Below are 26,127 nucleotides of genomic sequence, written 5' to 3'. Positions count from 1 at the left end.
AATCCCTCGGAAGGGCACAAATCCCACCCCAGGGAATATCCCAAAGGAATTCCCGACCCCAAGGGGGAGCCCCTGAATGTTCAGAGCACTTTGAAGTCGGTGGCCTTGTTTTCTTAAAGGGCTTTGATCTTTTCATGAAAGGAGAGAATCTTCCCCATCCCATCATCATCGTCACCATCATCATCCTCCTCCCCAGCTCGGAATTCAATCCTGGAATGTTCAGGATGATCCAGGACTCTGGAATCTGTCATTAATCCCTCAAGTTTTACACCTAAAAAGGGGAAAAGAAAGTTGGGAATTTCTCCTGGAATTCAGGTTGGCAGCAGCACCAGGGAAATAAAAAGGGGGAAAAACTCTGGTGGATTTTTAGGAGTGGGCAAAGGAAAGTTTGGGAGTGTTTATTCCATCCAAAAATTCTGGATTTCCATTCCAAATGGAAGGGATTTTATCCAGAATTAGAAATCTTTCAACCCAGATTCCTCCTAAAAAGTTTGTGGGGGAATAAAATTGTGGAATTTCAGACTGGTTTGGGTCCATTGAAAATAAAATAAAAGGGAAGAAAAGGGTGGGAATGATGAGGGATTAAAGGCAAGGGCAGCTCTGACAGAAATTCCAAACCCGTGGAATATTGCAGAAATTCCAAACCCTTGGAAGCTGAGGCTGAAAGGAGGGACGGGGGATGAGAATGCAAAACCCCACAAGGATTTGAAAATCCTTCACATTTCAGCCTCAAATCCCCCAAAATTTGCACGAAAGGAGAGGAGGGGGGAAACGTCAGAGCTTAATTAACCACGAGTTAATTAGCACTGATTGAGAAGGTGGAAGGGAGAGGCAGGGGAAGATTTTCCTTGGATATTTCGGGGTTTCTGGGAGCAGATTTTAGGATTTCTGGGAGCATCATTGAACAACTGACGCTCAGCTGGGTTTAATGACAGATTCCTCCCATTCCACAACTCCACCCTCCCCAAAAATCACCGGCCAGGGGGGACCTGGAGCATCCTTGGAGCCCCTCCAAGAGCAGGGGATGGGTTTGGGATGGCGACAGAAAAGTGGGAATATTTCAAAAAAAACGAGCAAATGGGATTTTCTACCTGTGTCCTGTCCTGTTTTCTATGTGTGTGTAGTCCTTTCTTAAATGTCAAACTCTTGTATTTTTGTGGTTTCTATCTGCGGGACTGACGGCTCTGAGGGCGCACGTTGTTTTGTAAAATATTCCTGATATTTTCCTCCCCCCCAAACAAAACAACAAAACAAAGGGAGGAAAAGCTGAATTATTCACCTTTTAATTGGCTTTGCATGTACAGTATTGGGGCAGCAAGTGGAGATGATTAAAGCCAGCTTGAAAACTTTTTGCTTGTGCTTGAGTTGAGTTTTTCCCCCCAAAAAATTTTAAAAAATTATCCCAAAACTCCTCATAGATACTCTGGGAAAGAGTGGAATGGAATAAATATATATATATATTTTTTTTTTTTTCATGATATAGCAGGTTTGAATTGAGGAAAGAAATCCCATAACGAATAAAAGACCCCAAAACCTCCCTGGTTCCCAAATCCCCTCCAGCTTCCCAAGAAAAATGGGGAGGGACAGGAAAAATGGGAATGGGGAGGGTTGGGAGGGATTTTGGGGTGAAATTCCTTCCTTTGAGGGTTGGGAGGGATTTTGGGGTGAAATTCCCAGGGAAGCTGTGGCTGCTCCACCAAAGGAAAAATCTGGGATGGGGAAAGGAGCAGGGGGTGAATGGAATGGGACCCAAACCCTCCTGCAATTCCACAATTCCCTGATTTTCCCTGTTCCTTCACATTTTTCGACGAGGTTTTGTTAAACCCGAGTTTAAAATGGTTGGAATGATGGAATTAAAGCTGGAATGGAATCACTTCATCCCAGCAGCTGCAGGAATTCTGCTCCACCTTCCCCCCCATCCCAAAGCTGAGGGGTTTGTATATAAAAGCGTCAACTTTGGATTCTTCCAGGCCTGGCTGTGCTCCCTCAGCTCCCTGGCATTTGGGACAGAGCCCAAAAGCAGAGGGAATCTGGGCTGAGTTTTGGGATGAAATCCCCTAAATCCCCACACCTGGAGTGACCACCAGCACCAGAGGAGTCCACTGCAATATTTTATTTGGGAATTTACATATCCACAGGAGAGAGCAGACCACAAGTCCGACTTCTTGCTGACTTTTGAAGCAGTTTTGGGTTCTACTGGAGATGAGAAAAGAAAAATCTGCCTAAGATTAAAATGTCCCAAGCGAGCCAGGAAAGGGAGGAACCAGGATTTTACACAGGAACGACGACAACGAGAACGAAACAAAACCAGAAAAAAAACAATATGAAAAAAGTATAAATTAGGATGTCAGAATCATTTTTAAAAGTGTAAGAAAACTTGCACAGGGGCTCTGGGCCCCCCCCGGAGAATTAACTCTGGTTAAGATCGTTAAAATGGTGAAATTCCATCGAATCTTAACAGCAGGCAGAAAATTCCCTCCGGAGTGCAAGTTTGTCACATTCCATCGGCTTTGCCCCCACTCTGGGCGAGATTCCTGCTTGCTCAGGGTGGGTGGGTGGGCGGCAGAGGGGCTTTTTCCCAAGGACTTTGGTTCCAAGGAGGGTGGGAGCAGGGAGAGCTCCCCTCGAGGGAGGAGGTAGCAAGGCTTGCTTGCCCCTGGGCTCGGCTTCAATCCAGTTCCTCAGCACCAAATCAGTTCCCCCACACCCCCCCCCCAAAAAAAAACCAAAAAAAACCCCCCAAAAAAATAAAATAAATCTAACACTGCAAGTTGAAGTGAGAAATCCCAGCTTTCTGGGCAGGATTCAGTCCACATTTCCCAGTCCCACCTGTGCCCAAGTGCCCAGCAGGGCATCAAGTGCTACCCAGGAGCTCTGGTGGAGCTTTGTGCAGGGAGGTTTCCCCTCCCCTGTGTGCATTGACTGTGCTGAGGACGGGGCTGAGCTCGTGGTGGCATTGCCACCCAGCTGTCCCCGTGGCTGTGACAGTGGAAAGGCAGAGATGGAGCTCAGGGATGGAAAAAAAACCCACAAAATATTCAGGTTGGGCTGGGTCCCCCCCCCAAAACCTGAAAGCAAAAAAACCCCTGAATGTCTCATGGAGCAGGTTTGGAGAACAGAACAAAGGCAGAAATGGTCACGTGCGAGCGAGGGCTCATTTCCACAGCGGGGAGCTCAGGGAGGGGTTGCTGCCCTGGGCTCCTCCTCCTCCTCCTCCTCCTCCTCCTCCCATGGACTGTCCATAGCCCATCATTCCGTTGGCTCCATAGAAGTTCATGCCAGCCATCTGCTGGGTCATCTGCAAATGGGACAGGAGAGAGGTCAGGGATGGGCCTGGACAGCGCCCACGGCTCCCAAAAACAGCAGAGCCCTAAGGGGAGCAGGGGGTGGCTCCCCAACATGGGGGGACTGCAGGATATCAGCAGGAATTTCCCCATGGAAAGGGTGAGCAGGCCTTGGAATTGCCCAGGGAATTCTGAAGTCCCCAGGTATGGGAGGATTTCAGGATCCTCAAGATATCAGCAGGAATTTCCCCATGGAAAGAGTGGTCAAGCCTTGGAATTGCTCAAGGAGGTTTGGAGTCCCCAGGTATGGGAGGATTTCAGGATCCTCAGGATAACAGCAGGAATTTCTCCACAGAAGGAGTGAGCAGGTCTTGGAATTGCCCAGGGAATTTTGGAGTCCCCAGGTATGGGAGGATTTCAGGGCAGGAATTTCCTCATGGAAAGGGTGGTCAGGCCTTGGAATTTTTCCAAGAAGGTTTGGAGTTTCCAGCTATGGGAGGACTTCAGGACAGGATGGACATCAGCAGGAATTTCTTCACGAAAAGGTGATGAGGCCTTGGAATTGCCCGGGGAATTTTGGAGTCCCCAGGTACAGGAGGATTTCAGGGCAGGAATTTCCCCATGGAAAGGGTGAGCAGGACCAGGAATTGCCCAGGGAGGTTTGGAGTCCCCAGGTATGGGAGGACTTCAGGGCAGGAATTTCTCCATGGAAAGGGTGGTCAGGCCTTGGAATTGCCCAGGGAATTGTGGAGTCCTCACCCCTGGAGGTGTCCATGGGAGATGAGGCTGGGATTGGACTCACCCTCTGGAATTCTTTCCCACCCTGACCCATCCTGGAATCCTCAGGCTCTCCCATTTCCCCATCCCCAACCCAACCCGATTCACCCGATCCCACCCCAACCTCAAACCCTTGGATACCCCCTCGTTCCTCCCCTTCCCAACTCCCAGAAAAACCCCTGGAAAACCCCTCCAGGAGCCTCCCCCTCACCTGGGCGAGGTTCCACTGCAGCTGCTGCGTCGGCTGCACCCCGTACACGGCCTGGGGCACCGCGGCCACCCCGGCCACGTACCCGGGCTGCTGCGTGCCCATCATCCCGTTGGGAACGCCCAGCACGTTGCCCACGTAGCCTGCGGGGATGGCCACGGGTGCCACCATGCCAGCAGCTCCAGGCTGGGCCAGCATGCCCACGGAGGGCGCCATCAAGCCCCCCATCATGCTGCTGGAAGCAGGCACCCCCGGGAAGGCGGCGTAGGGAGCGGCGGGATAGCCCAGCTGAGCCGGCGCCATGAACATGGCTCCTGGGAGAAGGGAGGGAGCGGGGAAAGATGGGTCAGTGCAGGGGATGGGACGGCACAATCCCAGCCACAGCCTGGTGGGGATGGCCAGGCTGAGCTGCTCCTTGTGCTGGTCACAGTTCTCAGTGAAGATGGAGAGGGAATTTGGGCAGCGGCGTGCAGGAATGGGTGCCCAGTGCCAGAGGGTTGGGTTGGATATTGGGAGGGAATTCCTCCCTCATTCCCAGAGCTAAAAGGCAGGTTTGGATTTTGGGGCAGAATTCTTCCCTGATTCCCAGTGCTAAAGGGCAGATTTCAGTTGGATATTGGGAGGGAATTCCTCCCTGATCCCAGTGCCAGAGGGTTGGGTTGGATATTGGGATGGAATTCCTCCTTGATTCCCAGTGCCAGAGAACAGGGTTGGGTTGGATATTGGGATGGAATTCCTCCCTCATTCCCAGTGCTAAAGGGCAGATTTGGGTTGGATACTGGGAAGGGATCCCCAGTGCCAGAGGGTTGGGTTGGATATTGGGAAGGGATTCCTCTCTGATTCCCAGTGCTAAAGTGTAGATTTGGGTTGAATATTGGAATTCCTCCCTGATCCCCAGTGCCAGAGAGTTGGTTTGGATATTGGGATGGAATTCCTCCTTGATTCCCAGTGCCAGAGAACAGGGTTGGATATTGGGATGGAATTCCTCCCTAATTTCCCATGCTAAAGGGCTGGTTTGGGTTGGATATTGGGAAGGGGTTCCTCCCTGATTCTCCATGTTAAGGGGCAGGGTTGGATATTGGGATGGAATTCCTCCCCGTGAGAGACTACAATGGATTTCCCAGAGAAGCTGTGGTTGCCCCATCCCTGGAAATGCCCAAGGCCAGGTTGGAGCACCCTGAGATCGTGGAAAGTGCATGGCTGGAACGGGATGAGCTCCACGTTCCCTTCCCACCCACCCCATTCCGGATTCTCAGGGATCACCCACATTCCCATTTCTCCTGGAGTTTGTCACCCCCAGGACACCCCAGCAGCCTCCCCTGGTCCCAGCTCACGCCAGGGTTACCTTGTGCTGGCACCTGGGACGTCTGGGAGCCGTACAGGGACAGGATGGAGTCTTTGGAGAGCTGCTTCTTCCCCACCTCCTCCCCTTTGCCTCCGGGCTCCGGGAACAGATTCAGATTTTCGGGAACGGAGCCGGCGCTTCCAGAGGTTGGCATGGAACCAACAACCTGGGACAGACAGACAGACAGACAGGATCATGGCTAGACCCAGCATGGGGGAAAGGGGAATATCCATCCACACACAAGATCATGGGGTCACGGAAGAGGGACATTCTTCAAGGTGGAAGAGGGAGATTTCAGGATTTAATGAAGGGAAATTTAGATGAAGCAAGGTTTAGGGGAATGGAAGAGGGAGATGTGGGAATGGAAGAAGGAGATTCCTCATTTTTCCAAGTGGAAGAGGGAGATTTCAGGATTAAATGAAGAAATTTAGATGAAGCAAGGTTTAGGGCAGACAGTTGTGAGTGGTGAAACAGTGGCACAGCATTCCCCAATGCAGGAATGGAAGAGGGAGACTTCAGGATTTAATTAAGAGAAATTAGATGAAGCAAGGTTTAGAGGAATGGAAGAGGGAGATTCCTCATTTTTCAACACTGAAGAGGGAGATTTCAAGATTTAATTAAGGGAAATTAAGATGAAGGAACATTTAGGGCAGATGGTTGACGTGTGTTTGATGGTAAAACAGCGGCACAGCATTCCCAGATGTGGGAATGGAAGAGGGAGATTCTTCATTCTTCAGTGTGGAAGAGGGAGATTTCAGGATTTAACGAAGGGAAATTTAGATGAAGCAAGGTTTAGGGGAATGGAAGAGGGAGATGTGGGAATGGAAGAGGGAGATTTTTCATTCTTCAACATGGAGGAGGGAGATTTCAGGATTTAATTAAGGGACATTTAGATGAAGGAACATTCAGGACAGTTGATGTGTGTGGTGAAAACAGTGGCACAGCTGTGGGAATGGAAGAGGGAGACTCCTCATTCTTCAGCATGGAAGAGGGAGACCAGGATTTAATTAAGGGACATTTAGATGAAGGAACATTCAGGGCAAACAGCTGATGTGTGTGGTTAAGCACTGCATTCCCAGATGGATTCCCCATCCCTGCAAGGCCAGCTTGGAGCACCCTGGCACAGCGCAAGACGTCCCTGCCCTTTAATGTCCCTTCCGTGCCAAATGGCCCCGTGGTTCTACGACCCAACCAGGCTTTTCCAATCCCCAGCACTCCCAGCTCACCTTCCTGGAGGAGTCTGAGCTGGATCCCACGGATGCAAAGAGGTCCAGGTCCTTCTCCAGGCTGCTGGGCCGGCCGTTGGTGACGGGCGTTGTCACCGGGGCGTCTGCGGGGACAGAGATGTCCTGGGGGTGTCCCCAGCCTGGGGACACCTCTGTGCCATCCTACCCACACCTGATCCCAACCTCCCTCATCCCTCTGGAGCTGGGGAGGGCCTGGAGCAGGATTTGGAAGTTCCCCTGGGTTCTGTTTGTCCCATAAAGCTCCAGGTGCTCCTGGACACCACAGGCTCCAGGAGAAAGAGAAACACGTGGAAAACTCTTCCCAAGATGAATATTCCTGCAGGATTCCTGGAACTGTTCACCTGAAGGGAAAATTAGGCCTGAAACCCCTCAAATTCCCACAAAACCCCACAATTCCCATAAAGCTCCAGCTGCTCCTGACACCACAGGCTCCAGGAAAGAGGGAAACACATGGAAAACTCTTCCCAGGCTGAATATTCCTGCAGGGTTCCTGGAATTGTTTATCTGACAGGGAAAATCAGCACTGGAACTCCTCAAATTCCTGTAATTTCTACAATTATGTAGAAATTGTGGGAATTTGAGGAGCTCCAGCTGCTCCTGGAAAACCACAGGCTCCAGGAAAAAGGGAAACACGTGGAAAACTCTTCCCAAGCTGAATATTCCTGGAATTGTTCACCTGACAGGGAAAATTAGGACTGAATCTCCTCAAATTCCCACAATTTCCAGACCAATTTCTCTTACCCAGGCCCAGCAAGTCCATGACTGGCTCAGATTTGGGGGAACTTTTCCTGGATTGCTGCGTTTCGTCTTTCTTTTGAGGCTGGGGGAAAAGAAACAACACAAACCTCGTGCAGCTTTTGGGATCACTCTGAAATGGTTTTACAAGATTTATAATGGTTTTTAACAAATTAACCCTTAAAATCCCCTTTTTTCCCCAGTGGATTTAAGTCAAAAATAAATTAAAATTCTCTTTGCTCTCCCAAAATGAGAATTTCAGAGCGAATAATTCCCGGTTTTTTGTTGTCCCAATTGTCAAATCCAAGCAGGCTCTAAACCAGGGAGAAGCAGCTGCTGGAGGTGGAAAAAGCAGCAGGGAAGAGCTGGATTCCAACCTGCACATCTGCTCAGTGTCTGGGGAGCAGAGCAAAACAAACTCCCACCAGTGACTCAAAGCACCCAGGCTGTGACTGAGGCCAGAAAAATGCTCCCAGGGGAGGCTGGAATCCCTCTGCTCTGCCTCAGGGGTGTCTCCGTGGTTTTTCTTCCTGATCTTACCATTTTCACCTTCTCAAAGATGATGGGTTCCAGTTTTCTTTCCGACTCGTTGGTCCTTTTCCATTTGTCGTCCTTTTCTTTCTGTGAGGGAAAAAACCACAGACATGAGGGAAAAATTTCCTGATTTCACCAAGAAAAATCTCAAATCTGGTGCTGTTACTTATCTAAAACCCCTCAGATGCAAAATCCCTCAGAAAAAGCTGAATTTGAGGTAAAATTTTGCATTTTTCCTGCTCTGAGCAAGGATTGGACAAGGCCCTTCCAAGATCTCCTCCAATGATTATTCTGGATTTATTTCCTCCCTCTTCTATCCACACAAACCAAACAGCTCCAAGAGGGAAAAAAATCAAGAATTTAAAAAGTTTTGTTGTCCTTTTATTTCTGTGAGGGAAATAATCACAGACATGAGGGAAAAAATTCATGATTTCCCCAAGAAAAAGCTCAAACCTGGTGCTGTTACTTATCTAAAACCCCTCAGATGCAAAATCCCTCAGAAAAAGCTGAATTTGAGGTGAATTTTTGCATTTTTCCTGCTGTGAGGAAGGAATTGGATAAAATCCTTTCCAAGGCCTCCTCCAATGTGAGGCATCCATCCACACAAACCAATCAGTGAGATGAAGAAGAGGGAAGAAAACAGGAATTTAAACCACCCAAAAACTCCAACCCCCTGAGCTCTGCCATGTCTGCGATCCTGCTTTTTTCCCTGGAATACTCCCTGAATATTCCAGAATATTCCCTACAACAAAACCCACTCAGCACCTTCAAATCTCCTCAGCAATTCACTCCATGAAGTTCAAGCAGCTCTGGAGAAGGGATTTCTCCTGGCACAGGAGAATATTTCAATATTTATATTTCAATATTTTGTTTTAATCACAATTTTAGGCCTCCAGACTCACCCTGAAGGCGTTGATGTCAATGCTTCTGTCCATGTATTTCTTTTTCTCATATTTATCCCGGATAAAACTCTCCACAGCTCTACAGGAGCTGGTTAAGGACAAAGGATTCCAGAATAGAAGCCTTATTTGACAGGGAGGAACAAGGTACAGGCTGTAACTAAATTAAATCATTGTTTAAAGAGCATTTCCAGCAGTAACTTTCTTAAAATAATTTATTGCTGGATCCCAACTCAGTTTTTGCCCCTGGGTTATTTCAGGTTATTTCAGTGCTATAAAAAGGGAATTAAATCAGGATTTAAGCTCTTGTTGTGTTTTCTCCACTGGTTCTTTTGTTTGTCCCAAGCATCCCCTCAGCACATTCAGATCACAGTGGTCACAACAGGATCCTGCACCTCAAAAAACACCTCAGGTACCAAATTAACTCAAAAAAATGATGGTGGAAAGGTGTTTTTGTGGGATTTTTTTTAGGTTCACATCATTCTATCCCTGCTTACTCAGCATTCCTGCAAGGTGGGAGTTACAGCTGAAGCATTAAAAATTCCATCAGAGAATTCCCAGCCTGGTTTGGATTGGGACCTTAAATCCCATGGGCAGGGGCACCTTACACTATCCCAAGCTCCATCCAGCCTGGGGAACACTTGCAGGGATAGGGCAGCCACAATTTTTTTTGGGAAATCCATTCCAGCCTCTTCTCACCCTCACAGGGAGGAATTCCTTCCCAAAATCCCACCTCTACCAAAAACCACCTCCTCTATCCTTTGCAAATCATCTCTCTTGCAGCTCCTTCAGGTCCTGGAAGGTCACAATTAGGTCTCCATGGAGCCTTTGGAATATTCACTCTCATTCCCTCCAAAACCTGCAGCTTTTGGGCTCACTCTGAAATGTCAGAGATCCGAACGAGATAAATCCCACTGGAAAAAAGGGATTTTAAGGGTTATTTTCCATCCCAGTGCATATTTTTTCCCCATTTAAGCCAAAAATAAAAGCAAAATTCTCTTTGCTCTTCCAAACTGAGAATTTCAGAGTGAATATTTCCCAGTTTTTAATATTAATCCAAGCAGGCTCTAAACTAAGGAGAAGCCTCCTGTGGTCACTTGGTGTCCCAGTTCTTCACCCCAATCCCTTCATTCCCATTTCCTCCCCAAGGGAACAACTTCTCCTTCAGGAAGGTTTAACCACACAGCTCCAGGATGGAAATTTCCATGGAATTTCCACGTTTTTTCAGGAATTAAAAAAGGATGCTGGTCTGTCTGGGGCCTCCGGAAGTTCTCGGGCAGGTAGGCTTCGTAGAGACGATTGGCTTTGCCATTCCCCATCTCCTGCACGCACTGAAATCCAAAAAAAACCTCCTTCAAATTCTCCTTTCCCAAACCTTAAAGCTCTCCCACAGCACCCCAGGCTGCCAGGGAAGAGAAATCTGGGGGAGATCCTCCTCAAAGCCACTTTTCACCCCCCAGGGGATGCTGAGGCAGCTGCTCCAATCCCCTCCCACCCCATTTGCCAATTCTAAGCAATTTTTAATCCGAGGCAGGATAAATATCCTGTTAGCAACCCAAAATCCCTCTGGAAGGAGAGGTGGGAAGCAAGAATTGGTAATTTAACAGAGATTTGCAGCTCCTTAAGCTTTACTCTCTGCTGTTTGTCCAGCTTGGAATGAGGAAATTTTATTGCTCTTTTCCCTCCCAACCTACCCCAGCTGGAATTCTTCTTCCTCCTCCACTTTCCCAATTTTTTTTGAGCTATTCTGGCTTGGTTTATTTTAAAAAACCCTCAGTGTTTTATCCCAGCCCTCACCTGGATCTGTTCCTGTGTCCACTGGTCGAGGTTGACAGATTTGACCCTGGATATGTGAACTCCCAGGTTCCTGTGGATCCCAGCACAGCGGATGCAGATGAACACCCCAATATTCCAGGATGCCCATCGTGGCCCTGGGAAAAGACAAGAAAGTGTTTCTCACCAATCCAACCCTTCTTTATTTTTGTTTTTGCCTGGAGGAACTGGAAAATGCACCAAGTGAACTGGGATTGAAGCCTTTGGATTCTCATCCAGGCTGGAAACTGGAATTTCACATCAGGAGGATGTTCCCAGTCCTTATCCTTGGGGATTTATTGCCTCCCTCTTCCACATAAATCAAACAGCTCCAAGAGGGAAAAAAATCAAGAATTTACAGTTCTGTTGACCTTCTTTTTCTGTGAGGGAAAAATCACTGACATGAGGGGAAAATTTCCTGATTTCTCCAAGAAAAATCTCACACCTGGTGCTGTTACCGATCTAAAACCCCTCAGATCCAAAATCCCTCAGAAAAAGCTGAATTTGAGGTAAATTTTTGCATTTTTCTTGCTCTGAGCAAGCAACTGGACAAGGCCCTTCTAAGATCTCCTCCAGTCATTATCCCTGATTTATTTCCTCCCTCTTCCATCTACACAAACCAAACAGTTCCAAGAGGAAGAGGAAAGAAATCAGAAATTTAAACAATTTTGTTGTCCTTTACTTTCTGTGAGGGGAAAAAAACCACAGACATGAGGGAAAAAGTTCCTGATTTCCCCAAGAAAAAGCTCAAACCTGGTGCTGTTACTGATCTAAAACCCCTCAGATATGAAATCCCTCAGAAAAAGCTCAACTGAGGTAAATTTTGCATTTTTCCTGCTCTGAGGAAGGAATTGGATAAAATCCTTCCAAGATCTCCACCAATCATTATCCCTGATTTATTGCCTCTCTCTTCCATCTACACAAACCAAACAGCTCCAAGAGGGAAAAAATCAAGAATTTAAACAGTTTTGTCCTTTTCTTTATGTGAGGGAAAAAATAATCACTGACATGAGGGAAAAAATTCCTGATTTCACCAATAAAAGATCACACCTTGATCTAAAACCCCTCAGATGTAAAATCCCTCAGAAAAAGCTGAATTTGAGGTAAATTTTTGCGTTTTTCCTGCTCTGAGGAAGGAATTGGATAAAATCCTTCTAAGATCTTCAATCATTATCCCTGATTTATTGCCTCCCTCTTCCATCCACACAAGAAGAGGGAAGAAAAGAGGAATTTAAACCACCTAAAAAACTCCAACCCCCTGAGCTCTGCCATGTCTGTGATCCTGCTTTTTTTCCTGAATAACTCAGCTCCAGAATATTTTGAGCAGCAAAAAAACCCAAAAAACCAAAAAATAAACCACTCAGCATCTTCAAATCTCCTCAGTGCTGGGCAGGAATTCCCAGCTGAGCCAGGACCAAGCACTGAGCCCAGGATTTGGCCCCAAAACCAATCCCAGCCCAAGGAATGATCAGTTCACTCCAGTTTCCACAGATCTGATGGACATTATTTGCTTTTCCTGGGTCAAAATAAAATAAAATCAAGGCATTGATTAAGGTCAGACATTCCTGGTTTTCATGCAGGACAGCTCCAAGGTGTGGATGGGAGATCATGCTAGGGATAAAAAACATCCAGAAGGGAAAAGATTAAGGAGCTCAGATGCACCCAGGAATCCCAGGAGGGCATACAGAGATCCACAGGCATTCCCATCCCTCTCCCAGACCCTCAATCCTGAATATTTTAGGAATATTTTAAAATTAAACCCTTTTCTCCCAGCACAAACTGGTGTCCCAGTGCATGAGAAACTGGGAAAACACAGAATCAGCGATCAAACATCCTCCACCAGCTCTTTTTTCCACACATTCTTCTGGATGATGAAGAGTTATCCTGCTTTTCTTGCCACAGCTAAAATAGCAGAGCCTCGAGTTAATGAGAGGGAGGTGGGAGGGGGAGGAGGGGGAAAGTGTAATTTCAGAGCCCTAAAAAAGCAGTGCTGTATTGGAGATGCTGTTAACAGTTTAATTCCTGTTCTTGAGGAAATCCTGAGGGATTTGGAGCTGATAATGCACTCAGAGACCCTTCCAGAGCACAGGTATCCAACCTCCAACAGGTAACTCCAGCACTTCTTCCAGGGAATTCACTTAAAAATGCCTTTATTAAATTTTCTGGCCTTTCCTGCCATTATTTGCTGCTTTTTCCCTCTCCAGGAGTGGCCTTTGGGAATGATATCAATTTAATGGAGCTGAGAAATTCACTTTTTGCCTACACCTCAGTCCCTTTATTACCTCCTTTATTATCAAAGCAAAACCCACAACTTCAGCACCACCTGAGCAAGCCCAAAAAATGGGAATAAAACCCTTAACCAGGATCATTCTTGTGATTTCTGCATGGAATTCTCTACCAGGGCTCTCTAACGTGAGACTGCTGGCAGGATTATCATGAGATTCAAGGTTAGATTTAAAACTCCAGATAAATTTAGCCTTGATAGGACTAAAAGGATTAATGGGCAGCTCCTGGAGTAATCAGCTCACTGGGTTTGTCACATGGACCAGCTCAGGCCACCACAACCTCCCACTAAAACATGACTCAGGGTTAATGTCACGTCCTCCTGCTGCTCCAGTGTCCCCTCAGGGGTCTGGGACAACAGGGGAACCACATCTGGAATGTGCTGCAACTCCTAAATCCAAATTCTGGGAGAGCTGAGATGGAGCAGCTTGGTTATATTTAAATTAAAATGAATATTTAGGGAGTTTTTGAACCCCTCCCAGCAATAAACTCATTACACAACCAGGGGTGAGCTGTTCCCTGGGGAGATTCCAGCTGGGATTTGGGTGTCCTTGCACAGCCAGAAGGTGCTGCAGGAAAGGTTTCAAACCTAAAGGGAATAGAGGATCTGGGAGATGTGGGGTTGGTTTTCACAGACTGGGAGGAAATCTGAATTTTCCCAAAAATCTCCCTAATCCTGCAGCCGCAGCAAACCCTGCTGGGGTCAGGTTGGATCCAATATCCCCTTACCAGACACCCAGCTTAACCAAACCAACATTTTAACCTTCAAATGCCTTCTAAAAAATATTCTTTTAAAATGTCTCCTAAAGCCCTGAGGTTGTGGGAGGGGGGAAGGGTTTGGTGCAGATGTAAACAACCTCCCACTTCCCTCTTTGGAGCAGCTCACACTGGAACATCTCCCACTAAAAAAAAATCTCCCTGCAAGTGCCCAGCGAGTCAGATTTTGCTTTTTAGGGCTTTTTGCAGGCATTTCCCCAGGGTTTCACAGCTCTTTTCAAGGTAACTAGACTGGAAAAAGCTCCAGGTGGCATCTCCAGATGTGACTTTCACTTCCTCAAAACCCAAGCCCAGCTCAGACTCTGCAGCAGCTTCAGTGATAAAGGGGGAAAAATGCCTGGGTTGGAGCTTAGGGGATCATTTTTCTGAGAAAAATGGGTTTATATCAATAAATAACAACAGGGCAGCTTTAATCAGCACTGCAGAGCTGCCTGGGGGAATTATCACCCCTCACAAAAAGTGGGCACACCCTGACACTCACCAGGACAGGGGCACCTCACCCTCCTGGCACAGGGAATTATGGATTTATTTATCTCCAGAGGGTTGAGGACAAGGCAACAGAAACATTCAGCTCCTTAAACCACTAAAAAAATTTGTTTCTTGCATGAATCCTCGGGTTGATCTAGAATCAGTTCTCCTGAGGCTGAGGGCCCTCAGAGTCACCAGGCCAAGATGGAAACCCCATTCCCACATGGAAAATTGGGAGTTTGCTCCAGTGCCAGCTTTGCCTGGTGCTGCCACCACTTCTGTCTCAGCTTTATGATGATTTTATGTCTGATTTTATGCTGCCAGCGGTGATTTTAATACCAATAGAAAGCAAAATCACCTGGCAGCAACCAATCCTACTCTGCTCAAGCTCGTGGAGCTTCACCTCAGACCTCAACCTCCTGGCTCAGGGAATTATGGATTTATTTATCTCCCAGAAGGCTGAGGACAAGGCAACAGAAACATTCAGCTCCTTAAACCACTAAAAAAATTTGTTTCTTGCATGAATCCTTGGGTTGGTGTGCTAAAATCAATTCCCCTGAGGCTGAGGGCCCTCAGAGCCACCAGGCCAAAATGGAAACCCCATTCCCACATGGAAAATTGGGAGTTTGCTCCAGTGCCAGCCTTGCCTCCACTTTTGTCTCAGCTTCATGATGATTTTATGTCTGATTTTATGATGCCAGGGGTGATTTTAATATCCATGGAAAGCAAAGTCACCTGGCAGCAACCCTGCTCTGAAGAAGTTCGTGGACTTCACCTCAGACTTCACCCTCCTGGCTCAGGGAATTATGGATTTATTTATCTCCCAGAAGGCTGAGGACAAGGCAACAAAAACATTCAGCTTCTTAAACCACTAAAAAAATTTGTTTCTTGCATGAATCCTCGGGTTGGTGTGCTAAAATCAATTCCCCTGAGGCTGAGGGCCCTCAGAGCCACCAGGCCAAAATGGAAACCCCATTCCCACATGGAAAATTGGGAGTTTGCTGCAGTGCCAGCCTTGCCACTTTTGACTCAGCTTTATGATGATTTTATGTCTGATTTTATGATGCTAGGGGTGATTTTAACATCCATGGAAAGCAAAATCACCTGGCACCAACCCTGCTCTGCTCAAAGTTTGTGGAGCTTCACCTCAGGCCTGCACAAATCCCTCCTGGATTGAAGGAAACATCAATTTGGAGTGAGAAACCCAACATTTTTCAGAGCCTGGCCTGGCAGGAGGATCACAAACCCCCAAGCATCCCTTGCTGAGTGAATTTTCATTCCCAATTTTCCTGAACATTCCCAAGGGAGGAGGATCCAGCAGGGATTCAGTGCCCAGCTCCAGGAGACAATTCCAGAGCCTGTTTCACATCCCAGCCTGTCAAAACAAACTCCACATACCAAGCTGCTCGTGCCAGCTCCAGTCCCCATCTAATGCTGCTCATTAATGCTCCAAGGGCTGCTGAATAATCTGAATGACTGAAAAGGATCCTAATTCCCTTTAAAACCCCCAGCCTAATTCCCTTTTCAACTCCCAGCCTGAGAAGCCTGCTCCAAATGAGTCTTTTGCTCCAAGTTCACACCCTGGAGTGGTTTTAATTGAGAAATCCTGAGGGGATTCACTCCTCACCCTTCACTCAGGCATCAAATTCTGGCCCAAGTTCCTGAGGCAACTTTTTTTTTGCTGTAATAACTCTGCAGAAAGCATTTAAAAAATAAACCAGGAGCTGGCTGCAAAACCACAGCTCCTTGGAAAAGGAAAAGCAGGAAAAAAAGGAGCTGCTTCCATTGGGCAGGATTGAGGGCCTGGTGAAATATTCCCAGTGGAACTGAGCAGCTTCTTCCATGGATCCCAAAAAGTGCTCCATGCCTGGCTGTGGAATCATCCAGCTGAAGAAAAGGGATGTGGGGAATTCTCCCTGGAACAAGAAAATCCCTGCCAGGATTTCCCTCAGCTTTTCAGCAGGGACAAATTTCCTCAAGTCCAAGCTGAATAATCCTCATTTTTTTTGCAGAGTCAAAGGAGGAAAGAACGTCCAAGAGGTTTCTCTGCTTTGTGGTTTCCTTGTTCTGGAAAGAAATTGCTCAAGGATTTTCTGCCATTCATGCTGCTCAGAGCCTCCCTTGCAAAACAACTTCCTCTGCTCTTTGCTGGAAATGTTTGTTCTGCACTTCCAGGAGTTGGGAGAACTTAAGGAAACTCTAAAAATCCACAAGGAAAAGGGATGTGGGGAATTCTCCCTGGAACAAGAAAATCCGGCCTGCCAGGGGTTATCCACACCCTCAGCTTTTCAGCAGGGACAAATTTCCTCAAGTCCAAGCTGAATAATCCTCATTTTTTTTGCAGAGTCAAAGGAGGAAAGAACGTCCAAGAGGTTTCTCTGCTTTGTGGTTTCCTTGTTCTGGAAAGAAATTGCTCAAGGATTTTCTGCCATTCATGCTGCTCAGAGCCTCCCTTGCAAAACAACTTCCTCTGCTCTTTGCTGGAAATGTCTGTTCTGCACTTGGGGGAACCAAAGGAAACCCCAAATATCCACTTAAATGATGTTATTTGGTTATTAACACTATGAATAACTGGTCCTGCTGCAGGGATCAGGGATCCACCTCGGATTTGGGATTAATCCCTGCTGCACTCACAGATTTAGGCCCAGACCGAGGGATTTGTGCAGCTCTCAGGGGATGCTGAAGCCAAACCCTCATTTTAACATCCACAAAAGGTGTTTGATAAAAATCTACACCTGACCAAGCAGTTTAATCACCCAAAAATTCAGTTTTATACCATCCTTTGAAAGAAGAAAGGGCTGTTTAGGGGTTTTATTTTCTTTTTTTTTTTTCCCCCACACAGTAATTACAGGCCTCAACCACATTTTGCAAGAAAAACAAAGGTGCTGGCTCTGATTTCTGTCAGAAAATCTTCCAGTTTAGCAAAAAATATCCAATATTTGAAGGCCCTGAGGCCTTGAAGCCCAAGATTTGTGTGTTTTTGAGTAAAGATGAGCAGTTTTATCACTGCTACCATCGTCTTCCTTGAAGTGCAGGTGGAGGAAATGAGAATTTCTGCGAACAGCAGGGTGGGGCTTTCCTGCTGCTGCAGAAAGGGTTGGATGTTCCTCCAGTCAATAAAAAAAGGTGACAGGGACAATTTCAAGCAGTTTTATCACCAGGATCCATGAAAAACAACTGGGTGACATCATCAACGCTGATGGTGACACAGCTTAAAAATATAAATATACATCAAAAACAAAATAAAAATCAGTCAGTTCCACAAGCCATGGACTTCCTGTGGCTTCATTTTTGGAGCAAAACCAAACATCAGCCAATCCTAGAAACTGCAGATTCCAAGGAGGTCTGAATTTCCATGAAATGCAAATAATTTGGGTGATAGGTGCACCTGCAAACAGAGCAGCAGGGTGGAAGTTCTGCCATCACTAAAAGACTTTTGATGCTGTAAACAGAATTTTGGTGCTTTTAAAGATGTTTTTAGTTTGGTGTTGAAAATATTTAGACTCTGTTTTCTAATTTAATTTGGATTTGGGATGTTTTAGAAGCCATCAAGTTCTTAACAGAGCTCTGAGCAGAGGAAGGTCCTGGGTCAGGTTTTGATGGATTGAGAATTTCTGCAGTATCTAGAGCTAAACATGATAATCATAATAATATTAATTAATATCTTGATTATAATAATAGTGACTTTCATGAGGTAAAGATGCCTTGAAATTCCTTGGGAAAGGCGCAGGAAGGAATGGCATATATTACCAAAAATAGAGAAAAATCAATTTATTAAGGTCTAAGTAAACCCAGCCTTGCACTCAGTGCTCCAAGTTCAAGCCAGCTCCTCCTAAAAGCTCCAATTTTGTCCCAGATTTCCTGGGACACAGGGAACAATCACTACCAGGGACCAACCTGGAGGAGCCCTGAGCTATTCCTGACTTTTTGCTGGGTTTCAAGACCTACTTTGCATTTTGGAGCACGAGCTCCCCTTGCACTGCAGCTGCCATTTCCTTACATAACTCCTGGCGGTTTCTATAGGAACAAACTTTACTCCAGCTGGGAATCATCATGTGGAGTTTTATTTTTCTTTTTTTTTGGGAGGGGGGGGGAAATTTTCTTTTCCCACCTCCATCCCCAGGTGGGTCAGCACACAGAGCCCAGGTGCTGCTGCTGCTCTGAGGATTATCTCCCTATTTCTGGCAGATGCAGGGCCAAGTGTGACTCAGAGCTCTGCTTAAAAGGGATCTTCCTACAACTAATTCCACACTAAACCCCTGTTGGGGAGCACTGATGCTTTTTTCCCCTCGCTTGAGTGGGAAGTTGCAGCTCCAGGCAGGACAGAGCTGTGTCCTCTCCCGGTTTTACCCTGCTGAGGTGAAGATTCCAGAGGGATAAAGTGAATTTTGAAGCATTTCCACTCCCTCTGTGGAGTCTGAATTGGGAAGAGCAGAAAAGCGGAATAATAAACACACAACCCACATGGATCCCTCTGGCAAAGATTCCCTTGTCTAAAGCTGAGCTTTCTGCTCATCCCAGATTTCCTAAGCTGAGCTGTGCAGTTCCAGCCCCTCCATTTGGGGTTTTTTCAGGCACAGGCTGCATCACTCCCAATCCATCAGCATTGCCATCCTCATCCTCCTCCAGCTCCAGGCAGGACAGAGCTGTGTCCTCTCTCAGTTTTGCCCTGCTGAGGTGAAGATTCCAGAGGGATAAAGTGAATTTTGGAGTGTTTCCACTCCCTTTATGCACCCAAAAGCAGAATAATGCAAGATCCCAGAATATTGTGGCTGCAGCTGAGGATTCAAACACACACAAAACCCACATGGACCCCTCGGACAAAGATTCCCTTGCCTAAAGCTGAGCTTTCTCCTCATCCCAGATTTCCTAAGCTGAGCTGAGCAGTTCCAGCCCCTCCAGTTTGGGTTTTTGAAGGCACAGGCTGCATCACTGCCCTTCCATCCTCATCCTCCTCCCTCCCATGCAGCTGTTCCAGCAGCAGCTATTTTAAAAAGTTCCTCTTGGAATTGCTCTGCCTGCAGAGGGAATTCAGCTGCAGCTCAAGAGGCTGCTGGAGGAGGAGGAGGAGTTGAGTCACGCAGATTTTCAGGGAATATTTGGTTGGGATTAACCGGAGTTAGGCTGGACTAAAGCAGCTCCCCCATAAAATAATAATAATAAGAAGTCAACCTCCTTATACCACCTACTGCACCCCAAGCTTTTCCCCATTCCCATCCCAGATTTACCCACCTCTGGGCAGGGATTTCCCCAATCCTACTCCATTTTTTTTCCTTTTTTTGCTGAAGAATTAAACCTTAATTTAAGCGTTCAGCAGCACTTCTCACAGCTAACCCCTCAGGATACAAGGGATGGATTTAGGCCTGGAACCCGTGGATCTCACAGGACAAAGGGATGAAGGGAAGAGCCACACAGACCAGGGTGGGAGCACAGGGGCAACCTGAAATTCCTAGAGATTTTAACATCCACAGAAAGCAAAATCACCTGGCACCAACCCTGCTCTGATGAAGTTTGTGGAGCTTCACCTCAGGCCTGCTGCATTGAAGGAAACACCAATTTGCAGTGAGAATGTCACATTTTTTCAGAGCCTGCAACCCATGGATGTCACAAGACAAAGGGGATGAAGAGCCAGACAGGGCAGGGGGGAGCACAGGGGCAACCTGAACCTCTGGGGAACTCCTGCTCCAAGGGATCCACAGAGCCTGCTGGATGCATGGATGGGGCTGGAGAGCAGAGGGAACAATTTGGGAGAAGGAGAGAACCAAACACAATTAGCTGTAGGAGCAGCAATGAATCCGCTCCGTGTCGATTTTCCAAATCCCAATGAAAATTTCACCTCATCCCTCCCTTCCCTCAGCCATCCCAGCTCCAGGATCTCACATTCCAAGCAGGGAATGTGCTGCTGGATGCTCACCACCCTTGGAATGGCACCAGCAGCACAAATCCCACCTGCCCTCCAAGTGCTGCTCTCTCCAGGTGTTTTTCCAAGTGATTCCCACAGCAAAAACCTCCAAGGAGAGGATTTAGAACCCACCCTGCCCTGGCTCTGCTCTCCCAGTTCCCCCAAACACGAGGTTGGCAACAAAAAGAGGAAGAGAGTGAAGAGACTTCACCCAATTTCCTGCAAAACAACAACTCTGAGCAGTTCTTGCAGCAGCAAAACCCCCCTGGGATTTCACAGAATCTCACGCTGGCTGGGGTGGGAGGGACCTTAATAAAGCTCATTTAATTCACATTTCCCACTGTCCCAGTTTGCTCCAGTCCCTGCCCAGCTTTGCTTCCAGACACCCCTGGAAGTGCTGAGGGCCCTAAAGGGGCTCCTTTCCATGGGCAGAGTGGGATGTTGAAGTTATTCCATGAGGAACATCAGGAGTTCTTTGGATCGGAGCTGGGGGAGCTCCATGTTCACCAAAAGTACCAAAACTGCTCCAAAACTGCAGCAATTCCTTGGAGCTCCATGCAGAGACAGCTCCATTTACTAAAAGTACCAAAAATTCCCCAAAACTGCTGGAATTCCTTGGAGCTCTGGGCAGAGACAGCTCCATTCACCAAAACTGCCCCAAAACTTCAGGAATTCCTTGGAGCTCCATGCAGTGACAGCTCCTGTGGCACCACATTGATCAAAAGTACCAAAACTGCCCCAAAACTGCTGCAAATCCTTGGAACTCTGGACAGGGACAGCTCCATTCACCAAAAGTACCAAAACTGCCCCCAAACTGCCCCCAAAATGCACAATTCTCCCTAGAACTCTTGGCAGAGACAGCTCCATTCACCAAAAGCACCAAAACTGCCCCAAAACTGCAGCAAATCCCTGGAACTGTGGGCAGAGGCAGCTCCCACGTGCCCTGGAGGAGCAGATTTCCCTCTTCCAGGAATCTCATTAGTGCAGGGGGTAATTAGTGGATCAGGTAGCTGGGGACAGCCCCAGGCTGCTCTCCAGGATTGCTGCAATCCCAGCCAGGAGCTGGAAAGGCTCAAATCCCCCCCAGAGCTTCATTAAAATGATAATAATTAATTAATTGGAATCCTGAGCAGGAGAAGCTCCATCACCCTGGGATGTGGGGTTGAATTTTTTTTTTCCCATTTTGGTGGAATTTGCCCTCTCCCAAGCTTGGGAGCTGAGATAAAGGAGCTATTTCTGCCCTCCAGGAGATAAAGGATTGGCACAGGGGAGGAACATCCTGATCTCCACCACCACCAGGTGTGCTCCAAGCAGGTGGGGTGAAAATAAATAGTAATTATCTAATTTTGAAGGTTGTTCAAGGGGGCTGTGCAGTTTTGGAGGTCACACTCAGGTGACCAAGCCCTTTGTTTACTGATGGATTTGGCCAATCCCTCCTCCAAGTTCGATTCCAGCAGCTCTTGGGAAACAGAGGCTCAAGTCCAGATCTCCAAGAGATTATGGCAGCTCATTAAAACAGGATTTTGGGGCAACTTTAACTCTTTTGCTGCAGGGAAAACAAAGCAGCAACCACAGGGCGACAAGGAACAGTTTTATTCCTTTGGTTTATCCTTTGGAATTCAAACATTTCCTCTCTCAGATAGCCCAGGGTCATAACACACCTTGGAATGAGAAAAACATGGAATGGTTTGGGTTGGGAGGGACCTGAAAGCTCCTCCACTATCCCAGGCTGACCTTGAAGAATTCCAGGAATGGGGAAGCCACAGATTCCTGTGACAGATTCACCCTCACAGGGAAAATCCAGGTGGGAAAAGAGGACAAAAATGAGAAAATATGGAATGGTTTGGGCTGGGAAGGACCTTAAAGCTCCTCCTGTCCCTTTCTTGAACAATTCCAGGGATGGGGAAGCCACAAATTCCTGTGCCAGGGCCTCATCACCCTCACAGGGAAAATCCAGGTGGGAAAAGAGGACAAAAATGAGAAAATATGGAATGGTTTGGGTTGGGAGGGACATTAAAGCTCCTCCTGTCCTTTCCACTATCCCAGGCTGGCCTTGAACAATTCCAGGGATGGGGAAGCCACTGATTCCTGTGACAGAGGCCTCACCACCCTCACAGGGAAAATCCAGGTGGGAAAGGAGGACAGAAATCTGAATTCCATCAGTGGTCCATGATCCCAAGGTGAGGTCACAGCTCCCTCCCTGTGCTCACAGCATTCCAGCCCCAGGTGACAGGATGTGACTCCCCAGCTGGAATTCCCTCAATTGCACAGCCCCGGCTTTTCCCGGTCCTTCTTCTTCTTCTTCCCCCTTTCAGGAGAGGCTCCCACCCACTCTGGGCTGGTTCCCGGGATTCCCACAATTCCCAATTTCCAGATTTGGGGCCGCTCCCTCCCCATCTCCCCTTGGGAACAGCAGCTCCTCCCGCTGAGACTCGCACCAAACCCAGCGGGGCTGTGGCCAAAAATCTGAGGGTTTTCTACCCAAAACCACCGTGTTCTCTCCCCCAAAACCACCCTGTTGTGCCCCCAAAACCACCGTGTTCTCTCCCCCCAAACCACCCTGTTATGGCCCTAAAACCACGGAGTTCTTTCCCCCCAAACCACCGTGTCCTTTGCCCCAAAACCACCTTGTTCTCTCCCCCAAACACAGCCTGTTCTCCTTCCCAAAGCACGAAGTTCTTCCCCCTAAAACCACTGGGTTCTTTCCCCCAAAACAACCCTGTTGTGCCCCCAAAACCATCCCATTCTCCCACCCAAAACCACCGGGTTCTTTCCCCCAAACCCATCCTATTCTCCCTCTCAAACCACGGAGTTCTTTCCCCTAAAGCCACCGGGTTCTTTCTGTCAAAACCACCGGGTTATTGTCCCAAAACTCACCCTGTTCTCCCTCTCAAACCACGGAGTTCTTTCCTCTAAAACCACCGGGTTCTTTCCACTAAAATCATCCTATTCTTGCCCCCAAAGCCACTCTCTTCTCTGCCCCAAACCCACCCCATTCTACCCAAAACCAGCGTGTTCTTCCTCCCAAAACCATCCTATTCTCCCTCTCAAACCTCGGAGTTCTTTCCCCTAAATCCACCCTATTCTCGCCCCAAAAACCACCCTGTTCTCTGCCCCAAACCCACCCGGTTCTCTGCCCCCAGACCCATCCAATTCTTTTCCTCAAAATCACCCCATTCTCCCAGCCAAAACCAGTGTGCTCCTTCTCCCAAAACCATCCTATTCTCCCTCTCAAACCACGGAGTTCTTTCCCCTAAAACCACCGGGTTCTTTCCCCTAAATCCACCCTATTCTCGCCCCTAAAACCACCCGGTTCTCTGCCCCAAACCCACCCCGCTCTTGCCCCCAAACCCACTCTGCTCTTGCCCCCAGACCCCTCTATTCTCTGCCCCAAACCCACCCCATTCTACCCAAAACCAGCGTGTTCTTCCTCCCAAAACCATCCTATTCTCCCTCTCAAACCTCGGAGTTCTTTCCCCTAAATCCACCCTATTCTCGCCCCAAAAACCACCCTGTTCTCTGCCCCAAACCCACCCCGCTCTTGCCCCCAAACCCATCCGGTTCCTGCCCCAAACCCACCCCATTTATGCCCCAAACCCACTCCGTTCTTGCCCCCAGACCCACCCCGCTCTTGCCCCCAAACCCACCCCGCTCTTGCCCCCAGACCCCTCTATTCTCTGCCCCAAACCCACCCCATTCTTGCCCCCAGACCCACCCCGTTCTTGCCCCCAGACCCACCCCATTTATGCCCCAAACCCATCCCGTTCTTGCCCCCAAACCCACCCCGCTCTTGCCCCCAGACCCCTCCGCTCTCTCCCCCGATCCCCCCGGGCTGCCTCAGCCTCTTCCCCCGCACAATCCCCGTGACCGCCTGGCCAGCACCGTTGTCTCCCGCCACCACCGGAGCGCTCCCTTCTGCCGCCAACACCGCGGGACCCATCCCCACCATCCCCACCAGACCGCCCAATCCTCAGCGGAGCGGCCGCACCGGGGAGCACCGAGCGGCGAAGCCGGTGCGGTTGGATGGAGGGGGGGGGGGGGGGGGGGTGCATCCGGTGCGGCGCGGGCTCCGCAGGCCCCGGCGCCCATCCGCGCTACCTTTGGCCTGGCAGTCGGCGCAGAACTTGTTCTCGTCCTCGGCCAGCAGCCCGGCCAGCACCGCCTGGTAGCGCTCCACGTCCCGCACCGATTTTCCCGTCATGGCGCGGCCGGCGCTGCCCGCCCGCGGGTCACGGCCGGCCCGCCCGCTTCCTGCTTCCGCTATGGGCGGGGCTACGCCCGGGGGAGGAGCCAATCAGCGCCGGCCCCGCACGGCGACGCCCCCTCCGCGCGCAGCCGGTGCTGGGCGGTGATTGGTTGCGGTGCGCGGGAGGAAGCCAATAGGGAGAGAAGGGGCGGGGCTAGCAAGGGTATGAATGGGGAGGGTCACGTGATGAGAGTGGGGGGATAATAGGGGGGGCAGACAGGGGAAGGGGGGATTTTGGGGATCTCAGAAGGGCTGGATAGGGGATTTTGGGGGTCTGGAGGGGCTGGGTGGGGGATTTGGGGGCTTTGGGAAGGTTAGGGGTGCTGTATGTGGGATTTTGGGGGGCTCAGAGGAGCTGGGTGTGGGATTTTGGGGGTCTCGGGTGCTGGATGGGGGATTTTGGGGGACTCAGGGGTGCTCAGGGAGTTTTCTGCTGAAAAAGGGGGTACAGAGATGCTGTATGTGGGGTTTTGGGGGGCTCAGGGGTGCTGGGTGGAAGATTTTGGGGGCTCAGGGGTGCTGGGATGCTGGGTGGGGGTCCAGGAATTTGGGGTTTTGGAGGCTCTGATGTGCTGGATATGGGACTGGGAAGGACTCAGGGGTACAGAGATGCTGTGTGTGGGGTTTGGGGGGCTCAGGGGTGCTGGGTGAGGATTTTGGGGGACCCTGGGGTGCTGTCCCTTGGCCTGGAGAGGGGCCTGGCAGTGCAGGAGAGAATTTCAGGACGGGCAGTAGCAGAAAAGCCGCGATAAAACCAGCAATGGCACCGACAGGAGACAGAAATCTGTCACTGAAGCACTCTCAGAAAACAGCCAGAATTACATAATCCTGCCAAAAGTGACGCTGGTGTCCCAGAAAGGGACAGCGCTGGGACACACGGGGGCACAGCAGGAGCATCCCAGCAGCGATCCTAAAGGAGATGCTCCCAAATGCTCCTTTTCTGCCCCAAACCCCTCAGGTTTTGATGGAATCGCTTCCCTGTGAGGAAGAACGATCCAGGAGGGATCGCGGAGCATCCCCGGTGCCAACCGGGCCGTGCTGGGATGGCCCCGTGCCCGGCGGGGAGGGCGCCCGGCCCCTGTGCCAGCCCAGAGCGCTGCCAGCATCCCCCAGAGGCGATGGATGAATCAGCGGCGCTCCGTGCATGAGAGGAGGAGGAGGAGGAGGGGGAAAGGGTCAAATGAATCATCCCGTGTTCTCTGGGAATGGGGGGTGGCTGCTGGCGAAGGCGGGAACTGGGAATGGGGATGGGAAATGGGGATGGGGATGTGAGTGGGACATCCATCCCCCCACGGAACTGCCACTGTGACTTCCCTTCCCTTCCCTTCCCTTCCCTTCCCTTCCCTTCCCTTCCCTTCCCTTCCCTTCCCTTCCCTTCCCTTCCCTGGGGACATCCCGAGGGTGACAATTGGGGCAGGAATCCCCCTGTGGTGGCAGGAGCTGTCCCAGTGCTGTCCCCATGTCACCTGCAGCCACCACGCCCGGTGGCGCTGGGATGGTGCCGTGATGGGGACACCACGGGGACATCCTGGGACAGCCTGGCCGGGCTGTCCCTGGCAGCAGCTCCTGAGTTCATCCCCGTCCTGTCCCTACCCCTTGTCTGTGCCAAA

General features: G+C 49.1%; 1 protein-coding gene across 1 annotated transcript; it reads right to left on the bottom strand.

Moving 5' to 3' along the window:
• Nucleotides 1-205: 205 nt before the first annotated feature.
• SMAP2 (small ArfGAP2) lies at nucleotides 206-24,512 on the bottom strand. Its single transcript, XM_054292517.1, has 11 exons — nucleotides 24,370-24,512; nucleotides 10,827-10,960; nucleotides 10,275-10,360; nucleotides 9,033-9,111; nucleotides 8,137-8,217; nucleotides 7,603-7,681; nucleotides 6,841-6,944; nucleotides 5,615-5,780; nucleotides 4,273-4,583; nucleotides 2,708-3,298; nucleotides 206-1,226 (listed from the first exon to the last, which is right to left on the bottom strand). The coding sequence occupies exons 1-10, from the start codon at nucleotides 24,470-24,472 to the stop codon at nucleotides 3,155-3,157; spliced, it is 1,287 nt and encodes a 428-aa protein (XP_054148492.1). The 5' UTR covers nucleotides 24,473-24,512; the 3' UTR covers nucleotides 206-1,226; nucleotides 2,708-3,154.
• Nucleotides 24,513-26,127: the final 1,615 nt, after the last annotated feature.

The sequence above is a fragment of the Melozone crissalis genome, unplaced genomic scaffold (assembly GCF_028551555.1).
Source record: "Melozone crissalis strain CALT ecotype California unplaced genomic scaffold, PUWL_Pcris_2 ptg000111l_1, whole genome shotgun sequence".
In the NCBI taxonomy this organism is placed as follows: Eukaryota; Metazoa; Chordata; class Aves; order Passeriformes; family Passerellidae; genus Melozone; species Melozone crissalis.
The sequence above is the reverse complement of the archived record's forward strand: the minus strand, read 5'-3'. Positions and strand labels throughout refer to the sequence as shown.